Below are 10321 nucleotides of genomic sequence, written 5' to 3'. Positions count from 1 at the left end.
GTTTGAGTCGATTTGGGTCGGTTTGGGTTTCAACCAACTCCAAGCTTGCACAATGCACATGAAGTCAAAGTGCTAATATTATATATAATATTTCAAAATTTATTTTCTGGAAATATATATTTAAAACCAAAACATATATATCAAAATATATATTTCCTAATTTCTAGAAATATATATTTTGGAAATATATATTTAATATATTTCAGATATATATTTATTATTTAAAACTAAAATAACTATATTTAACAGATATTTTTTCAGAATATATATATTTTTTCACATAACTTGGTTCGGTTCGGTTTTCATATATTTAACAGATAAACAAACCGAATTATTTTACAACCCGAAACCGACCGGTAGTGAAGAAAAACCGACCAACTCGGATTGGATCGGGCCGGATTGGTCAGTTTAAATTTATTTGTGAACAGCCTTAGCTCTCAATTTAATGAGGGTAGAAATGATAACTAAAAAAATCAGTCTGCAAAATTTTCATCCATTTTATAGACAATAAACAAACACAGGCTGAGAAGAAAGAAATAATTTATATCATTAATTATTAGGCCCTCTTGTATATACGTGATGGATGCGATTCTCCTTTGCATCCTAACAGTTCATTGGATTCTCCAAGTTTAGAATAAGCATCGGACTCTCCATCCAATGCAGAAAATGGATGCATTCAACCATCTACAAAACTCTTCTCAAATCCGGTTCTTCTTGTAGACATTTGAGAACTTCCACTATAAGATTGGACTAAGTATTGATTCCTGATTCAATAATGAAATTTGATCACATCCTCCTTAGACCATTCCTTCCGTGTTACCATCACCAAGCCATTAGTCATTGGTAAGTGGATATAGCTGAATCACCCAGGTATCCCAACCATCCATGTAGACAAATTTCAAAATGTCAGTATCATGTATCAAGCAGAAAATGGATACATATCGCAATACAAGTAGTACCCATCAAAATTCAAAATTCATGTGGGGTTTAGCTTGGTTCAAGTTCTTGTGATATCATACATTGTCACATTAAGGTCAACTGGAATCATAATCATGATAGCCAATCAGGTGTTATTTATCAAAATTCATGGGTGAGTTTTGATTGGTCAAAACTCTCCTCATACCATTTCTTTTCCGCATCATAGATTTCCCTAGATTCTATGGAGACATACACAACAATTAAAGATACATCAGATCCTTCAAAATTTACAGAACCCATAAACTAAAGAGTTCAAGTTATAAATCAAAAAGCAACTGTTATATTTTAATTATTTTATCAGTTTTTTTTATTCAACACTTTTTAACTTTGTAAACTACCAAAAATTTAAGAAAATGAGTTTAAGTCTTTAGCTTCTCAAAATTTACTAATGTGGGTAAATCAACTTTGTAAATATTAATATCTTTTATTCCTGTAAATAATCAATATGTTGTTATTTACTTTAAATTATTAATTGATAATTTACAGAAATATATAATCTTAATTATAAAAATATCAGATCCATTAGAATTCCTACGATACATATCATGTCATACAACTCAGAAATTTACATTACTAAAATAATTTTCCATTTTTATTAATTTTATTTCTTTAATTTATCAAAAGGTTAAAAAATCATTTTTTGACACAAGTTGTTGATGAACCAATGGATTTGACATATCCTTCATATATAGATCCATTTTATAGCTTTTTGCTTACCATCAAAACCATTAAAAGTAGGTTTTTACAATGCTTGGATGCCCCCAATTTTTTGGAAAAAAAAATTCCATAGATCTACTAATACGAGCAAAAACATCACAAATCCAACAACAAATAATATATGATTGCATTTAAAGCACCAAAATATTTAGACATACTATTGAAGAATTAAATGAAAAAAAGTGCATTCTTCCCCTTATTCTTGATTCTAATGAGATTTTCTTCCTTCCAACACAAGATCTAAAGTGATGGAAACTTTTCCACAAGTGCCTGGGATAAAATGGGAAAAAGAAAAACATATGAATAAGTGAAACTAGCAAACATAAATCATTCCACTAAGGCCTCATTCGCATTTCAGTGAGTTATTTACCTAGGTAAATGTAATTACCTAGGTAAGTGTTTGCTGGAAAACATTTACCCGGGTAAGTGCATTTATCCATGTTCTTTTATTTTCCAAGTAAATAATGCAATGACCATTTTAGCCATAAAAATCCATTATTAAAAGGGGCATTTTTGTCCCATTCAAGTGTTGGCAATTTTTCCTCTACATGGAAAAGTTATTTACCCACCTAGTGGATGGGTATCACTTACCCGGGCAAGTGATACCCAAGAAAATAAACTTTCCCTGGTCCCTACATAAATCTGAAAAAAGAACATACGGTTCTTGGTCAATGGGAACCAAAATCCCATTGACCAACTTTCCCCCTCTCAAAATCTCAAAAAAGAACGCCCCCTAAAATGTAATATCGCATTACTTTCCTCAAGGTTCAAAGTATCGACACGTATCGACCGATACGTATCGTTCCGGAATCCCTCCGATATGCCCCTACACTGGGTGTATCAGAGGTCTGACCGGTTCAGGGGGTAGAGGAGACCTAAATTGCCCCCCTGAACCGGTTGCAAAAAAAAAATAAAAAGCCTGAAACATTGTATCTATTCACCCGATACACCCATATTGACGTATCGGATGTATCAATATTTTGAACCTTGCTTTCCCCCCTCTCAAAATCTCAAAATAGAACACCCCCTAAAATGTAATATTGCATTAGTCTGCATGAACCAATACCATTTTACCCATGTCATGTGATAGTCCTTGTTGAAATGGATATGATATGTATGTGATAGTCATTTTACCAATACCATATATGTGGTTCAGCTTCACATCTACACAGTTGATTGGATGGAAAAAAATATGTTCGAGTTATTAAATGAACATAGGGGGCGTTTTTTTTTTCAGATTTTGAGAGGGGGGGGAAGTTGGTCAATGGGATTTTGGTTCCCATTGACCAAGAATCCCATGTTCTTTTTTCAGATTTATGTGGGGACCAAGGAAAGTTTATTTTCCTAGGTATCACTTACCCGGATAAGTGATACCCATCTCCTAGGTGGGTAAATAACTTTCCCACCTGGGGAGAAGTTGCCAACACTTGAATGGGACAAAAATACCCCTTTTAATAATAGATTTTTATGGCTAAAATGGTTATTGCCTATTAACATGAAAAATAAAAGATAGGAAAAAGACCACCTTCAAGAGGGTGTATCTGGATTCTTGCAGTAAGATTAGAAAAAGATCTACAAGACCCAAAAGCCAAAAGGAACCCGCGTATTTGCACTTCAAGACCACCTTCATAATAATGTAAGGGAAATTTGGAATATGGTTATCAAAGTCCATGATAGCTGAAAAAGGTAACCATGAAGTCTCATCCTTGTTATTATGGGGAGGATTTCTCTTTGTAACAATTTGTAGATGAAACTTTACCTTGTGAAAGTCATGTGTTTAAAGCCATCTCTAGACTCTGGTCCAAGCAAACCTCCATACAGAACTTATGTACTGTGGTAATAAAACCAGTTCCCTACGTGATTCAGTTAACTTCTTGCATTTTACACATCTCCAAACCACGCCAACGCCAACGCCAATCATAAAAGTTGGGAAGAAAATCGTCCTTGTACATGTCATGGCACTGGATGGATGATTGCATGGCCTAGATCCATTGTCTCATCCATTTTTTGGCACAGGTATATAAAGTGAGAATCTGGATCTTCCATAACAAAATCTGCTGGGAGAAGACCCCTCTCTGTCAGAGGAACAGGTTCCAGGAATGATTTCCATGATGAACTACAACCAGCAGGCCTTTCAAATCCTGGTCTGGCTGCAAAACAAAAACAGAAAGATACTAATGAAATTAATCGTAAGAAGAAAGAATATAAATCATAGATGAAAAAAAGAAGGAAAAACCAGTCATAATCTCAGGTGGCATTTGGTAATGTTTCAGTAGAATGTTTCTGTTGTTCTGTGAAACAGAAATACTACCAAAAGCCATCTTATTTAGCAAGAATAAGATCAAACATGAGAATGTTAAAGAATCAAAAATCTTGAATTCATTTTCAAGAAATCCCACGTCCAAGCATATGTAAGTTGAAATTTTGAACAGAGAGACACGGTTCCAAAATGTTATCACCATGTGGCAACATGGTTTAATATCTTGCTAACACACAGAAATAAGAGAATGTATTCTTTGACAACAAAGGGGCTAGCATTACCTACAAAAGTCAGTCAACTTTGCCTACTCTGGACTATTTGAGGATGGCTACACAAATCTTGTCCCACCATTGTGCTCTATCAAGAGCCATGTTTTCTGGCCGGACAAAGGAATAAATTTCATGGCCAAGCAACTATGTTTGAGAATATCAACCTATTCAAGGACCTCACCTAACAGGTAACAGCTTAAGCTTTTAGGTTGAATGGTTCTTTGAGATGGTATCAGAGCCACTTTGACCAAGTGGTCTAGTGTTCGATCCTCATTACCCCATACCTAACATGTATGGGTGGGCCTGTGCTTGTTCACACTTCAAGCCCAATGGACTTTCATGTGACGGGGTGTGTTGGAGAATATCAACCTATTCAAGGACCTCACCTAACAGCTTAAGCTTTTAGGTTGAATGGTTCTTTGAGAAACTATAACTAAATGATATTCATCATGCCAAAAATGTAGACTCTCTGATCAAGTAATTAAGTGAAAACAAACCAGGCATGGCCTAATGCAACCATCCCATGACAATCCCCGAGTCTCCATACTACGTCCACTCTACCAAAAGCCAATGTCTGCCTGAAGCCTTGTAACAAGGCCAAAATCTCCATTCTGACCAATGTTCCCTAAGTTCATCATGAGTTCAAAATAAGAGCCTTTTTCTTATCGGTATTAAAAGTTACAAAACAGTGAAGCTTTTTTCAAAGAAAAAATAAAATAAGGTTTTAAAAGATTTATGTTCTTCACTTTGTCCGCTAAAAAATAAGTAGCAAACAAGGACAACTCATCACCATATGCTGAATAAGATTTTACACATTGGGCAATGAAACCAAAGACCATATTACTTGGAATATATTTTCAGTTGGGCAACAGCTTTTTCATAGAACAACTTATTTGGTTTACAAAAAATATTTTCCAAACAACTTATTGAATGGAATCACTGAATCAAGTAATTAAGAATTTTATGGTATAAAATTCAATATGTGCTTTATGTTGTAATGAGGCTATATCAGAACATATAAATCCGTAAGAGGATAAAGATCCCTTTTCAAATGCCAAGTTCAGTAGACGAGGATATATATATATATATAAACTTTTGTATGTTCAAAGAGACATTGAGATTGCTCAGAAAATAAAGATGCCCTTTTCAGTTGGATTTAATCCCAATAAAAGGCTAAAGAGGACAAATGCTTCCGTCAAGAGTACCTCTAAGACTCCAAAAGATGGCATCAGCCCAAAAAGGTTAGTTAAACATCCTTGACTACTGGTTATGGATTGATTTGAAGATTTGGAATTGAAATCATTACGGTTTGTTGATCTATGAAGCCTGGATATTGATACTCACATGGACAGGGATACCAGAAATGGGTATATGACGATTCATTTCCAAGATCCAACACACATATGGGTATGAGCATCTGATTTGACAAGTTTTTTAATCTAATTTCTGAATCAAAGTTGCCATTTCTCAATAATTCAACTTCAATTAAACCTTTGCCAAGAAAAACATTAAATTAAAGCTCCAACACACAGATTTTCTTTTATAGTATGTTTTTTTTTATCAGTTTCTTTTATAATATGATTTTTAAAACATGTCACTTTACATATTTTAATAGCATTGCATCGGACAAGTATCATGTCTACAGGATGCTAAGCATGTAACTGGGTATCATAGTTTGTAATCCCTGCTACTAATACCCAAGTCAACCAGACCTGTTATGGAATTACCTTCCAAGTACTGATTGCGCACATGCAAGTTTTGGCAGCATTGTAAAAACCATTTATATGTCATAGTTTCTGCATTTCTAATCAGGTTATATACATAGATAGATCCTATTTTAATGGTATCAAAAGGCTCAATATAGGGATTTCATTCTCACTTTTTATTGAAAATGGCAACTCCATTACTCATATGGTAAAAGGAAAGTATAAGAGCAAATAAAAAACTTTTTCGTTTTTTTTTTTTTTTGAGAAAAGGCAACATATAGAATTTCATTCAAAATGTGAAGCCCCTGTACAAGTGGCTGTACAAAGGAAAGTTACAAAAAACATCTCCCCCATTTTCTATAACAGCACATGTTCCTGGTTGTTTACAAAGAGAGAATCTATACAAAAAATGAACCAATACTTCCTTTGTAAAACTTATAAATAGCTAATCATGAATACATTTTTCCTACAATTTTCTGTACCAATGTGCCTGTCTCACTGTGCTTATTTTGGAATTTCCTATTTCTTTCCTCCCAATTTCCCCAGAACATAGCAGTAGGCATTATGTTCCATGCCATCTTTGCCTTTCTAGCTTAAAACTTCACTACTACAGTATGCCTTCACCCTACCAATAGAAGGTCATGATACTTGTTTCAACTTTTCACCTAAATCAAGTAGCAGAAAGAAAATATACTGGCCAACTCTAATCACAATCTTTTTAATAAAAAATTATCAGCACCCCTTGATTTTTTATTTTTAAATCTTATGGTCCCTTCTTACTGCCTAGTGAGTTTGTCAAGTTTTCAAATGATGATGGTATTGTTTCTAAATAAAAACATTATCAAGGCTGCAATATTTCATGTCCGGGTTAAGATCTGGTCAAGTCCTTACCAACCCCAAGTTTAACACTGCCCCCCCCCCCCCTCCCGGAAAAAGAAAAAGACACAAGAAGTAAGAGAGGAAGAAGCTGGCAATACTTAATCACAATGATTTATGTTATATGCATTCAGTGCCAATGATGTGGCTTCCTCATGAGCACAATTATAGCACAAAAGAACAGTATATTATTTTTATTATCAATAACAATCAGTTTTATTAAATTAGAGGGAAGCAATTACAAGATATAGGGGAGGTAAAATGACTTAACTCCCCATCAACAAATTACAAAGAGAGAAAATTATAAATTAGGCCAAAACAAAGACACCCTATTCACCCCTTGCTTAGCTAACCCATCGGCAAATGAGTTGGCATTTCTTTTCACCCAGCTGTACTTCACCTCAATGTCCCTAGCAAACCATTTGAATTTTTTCCTTTCATTGCTATAGCTCCACATGCTACTGTTGTCTTCCTTTAGCCATCTAACCACCACCTCTGAATCACCTTCAAGGACCAATCTTCTAATGTTCAATTGTCTTGCTCTTTGGATTCCTTACAAAACCGCAAAGATCTAGGCCCTGAGAGAGTCACCTTCTCCAATTGGGCCTGAAGACAAGGCCAGAATAGACCCTTCCTCCTTCCTGAAGAACCCCAATCCCAGATGGCCCTAACAGTATATTATTCAATATATTTTCTTGATAGAAGGTATTTTTTAACTTCATCAATTGCATGACTATTCTAAAAGTGCACTCCATTAGGGAAGAACAAGATTATATATTATGGATTTACACATTTCAAATTTCCTTTTTCTTAACTTTGAGGAGAAAACGTTGCTACATATCCATGTTATAATCAGGCACTCGAGCATACATAGATATATAAGACCATACAATGTAATCTTTCTTTTACGCTCATCTGAGATGTACAATCATAGCATTGTCTGACATCCCCAACATCCCCACATCTCTTCAACATTCTTTTTACTTTTCACCAAAATACACTCCACAAAATGCATTTCATTAAAACCAGGATTTCCTTGTTGAGTACATTTCCACAAAGACTTGGATGCCACACTAAATTCCCCACATTGCCTATCAAACAAATCTACAATACCTCTTCTTTTCTTCCTTCTTTCAGTAACAGGCAGCACCTGTAATCTTCTTTTCTTCCTTTATCTCTGTTAGCAACTAAGAGCAAATAACAGAGGTAGCCTGTATTGCAGTTTGATTTCTAACAATCTAAACTACCACTAACTATCTTCCCAAGTTTTGAGCTCCTGAGCTAATGAAAGTCTTTTTTTCTTTTTTTTCTTTTTCTTTTTTTTTGGGGGGGGTCCTCCCTCTCTTAAATTCTAAACTTTCATCTTCCAAAACAGAAAAACAAATGTGTATATATAATGTATACATATATTGTGAGGTAGTGTTTTAAAAGCGCAAGGCGCAAAGAAGGCATAGGGCCCAATTTGTGCCCGAGGATCAAGGCACAAGGTGAGTCGCATGCCTCAAAAATACAAAAAAAGAATGTCAGAAAAATTCAAAAAATAAAAAAAAATATATTAAACATAATATTAATAAAAAATATAAACTTAAATTTTAAAATATTTTTTTAAAAAACCTATTATTTGAAATTAAAATACATAAACATAACATGTACAGCATATTCAAACGAGAATTTAAAAATAAAATCAAACATATAAAACATCTTCAAGCATGTAAAACCCACAATCTATTTTTTTCCACAATTGCATTACTCCAAGTAGCTAATGGGATGTAAAACATATTACATTCCTGATTCTACGAGCTGCCTTTGTGCCACACCCCTTGAGGCAAGCCCAAACAAGCCCATGACTTGTTTGTTTGAGAACCCCTTATTTGCTAATGTTGTTCATTCATCCATCCTAATAAAATATTTTCTTAAAAGGCAGTTAAAATTATAAAATCATTATTTTTGTGTGAGAACTAAGAATTTGAGACCCTAACATGGACTTGTTTGGGCTTGCCTCAAAGGGTGTGGCACGGGCCGCCCCCAACCCAGCCGCTAGGTTCAAAAACAGAAAAAAAAAAAAGCATGAAAAGGCACACACCTGAGTTGTGTCTCGGAGTTAGTGGAAAAGGTATCTGGGTTGGAAGTCAATGAAGCCAAGTGCAATTTGGTGGGGATTAATTTGGAGAGATTTGAGGTGGAGGGGTGTGTAGGTATTCTGGGTTAGGGTACTTGGGAGTGACCTCTAAAATATTTAGGCTTACCTTTGGGGGTTCTTGGAGCTTCTGTGAGCTCACTTCGCTTGCTCACCAAGTGGAGTAGAAACCCCTATTTGCTAATGTTGTTCATTCATTCATTCCTATAAAATATCTTCTTAAAAAGCAATTAAAGTTATAAAATCATTATCTTTTATGTGATAAATGAGAATTTAAGACCCTAAGATGGACTTGTTCGGGCTTACCTCGAAGGGCATGGTCAGGGGTCCGGGGCGGAGCCCCCGGACCAGCCCTTAGGCTCAAAAAAAAAGCAAAAAGCGCAGAATTTTAAAAAGGTGCACATTTGGGCTGAGGTGCAAGGCACATCAGGCACACACTTAGGCACACCAAGCATGCGCCTTTTGAAAGGGGTGCGCCTAGGACCTAGGCGAGGCACATACCCTAAAATGCGCCTCGCCTATGTGCCTAGACACGCCTAAACCATATCTTTTAAATCGCTGCCCACATCTTGAAGGCCCTTGAACTCCCCTAAAATCAGGGTATCATCTGCAAATTGCAAATGCAACACCACCTGCTCTTACCTGCCCACTCTAAAGCCACTAAATAATGTTCTCATCAACTCCTTTTAACAGTTTACTCATAACCTCCACCACCAAAATGAACAACATAGGAGATAGTGGATCACCTTGTTGAATTCTCCTAGTTGCCTCAAAAAAAAAAAAAAAAACGTTTTGGGAACCATTAATTAGGATAGAGAAATGCATGGATTTTAAACACCCTATAATCCACTTCATCCATCTATTCCCGAGTCCCATTTGTCCCATTACCCACCGCAATATATACATAGCTGTCAAGGCAACGCCTAGGCGACAAGGCGCCCTTTGAGGCTCACCTTGCCTAATCACCAAGCAATTTTCTACTTCCTACCTTAAAATACTTTTTTATTCACTCTTTTTTGAGATTATAATTATAAAATAGACATTATTAAACTAAAATAATCATTTTGTGTGTTTATATACTAATTTCTTTTTATTATTTTCTTATTTATTAGGGTTTAATCAACACAAACATTGCTAAATACTGTATTGAACCCTCAAAGACTTAAAAACCTGAACCAATAAGTAAGGAAGAACTTAAAATTTTATCTAATCAGCACATTTTCTACTTCTTCTTCTTCTATTACTACTACTACCAATACTTTTTATTTTCTTCTTTTCCTATAACAAAAATAAGGGTTCAACCTCTATATTTTTTGAATTTTATTTTCCTTCTTCCTTTTCTTCTCATGAATATGTTGATTTTCTATACTTTAATATG

At 35.0% G+C, this 10321-nt stretch overlaps 1 protein-coding gene across 3 annotated transcripts in view; it reads right to left on the bottom strand.

The window, feature by feature from the left end:
• Positions 1-545: 545 nt before the first annotated feature.
• The window catches only part of LOC104606306 (uncharacterized), a 34443-nt gene continuing 24667 nt past the window's right edge, over positions 546-10321 (bottom strand). Inside the window, exons 8-9 of one of the 3 annotated variants that reach the window (XR_736753.3) lie at positions 3455-3845; positions 546-857 (exon numbers count right to left, since the gene is read on the bottom strand). Coding sequence is in view for 1 of the 3 variants with exons in the window: in XM_010271433.3 (XP_010269735.1) it covers positions 3649-3845 (197 nt within the window). In the remaining 2 variants the exon portion in view is untranslated. Of the gene's footprint in view, positions 858-1612; positions 1966-3350; positions 3846-10321 lie in introns of those variants that run through there. The other 2 variants (XR_736754.3, XM_010271433.3) reach the window with 2 other exon arrangements.

The sequence above is a fragment of the Nelumbo nucifera genome, chromosome 2, assembly GCF_055504915.1.
Source record: "Nelumbo nucifera cultivar China Antique chromosome 2, China Antique-T2T, whole genome shotgun sequence".
Lineage (NCBI taxonomy): Eukaryota > Viridiplantae > Streptophyta > Magnoliopsida > Proteales > Nelumbonaceae > Nelumbo > Nelumbo nucifera.
This window is presented reverse-complemented; position numbering and strand designations above follow the sequence as displayed.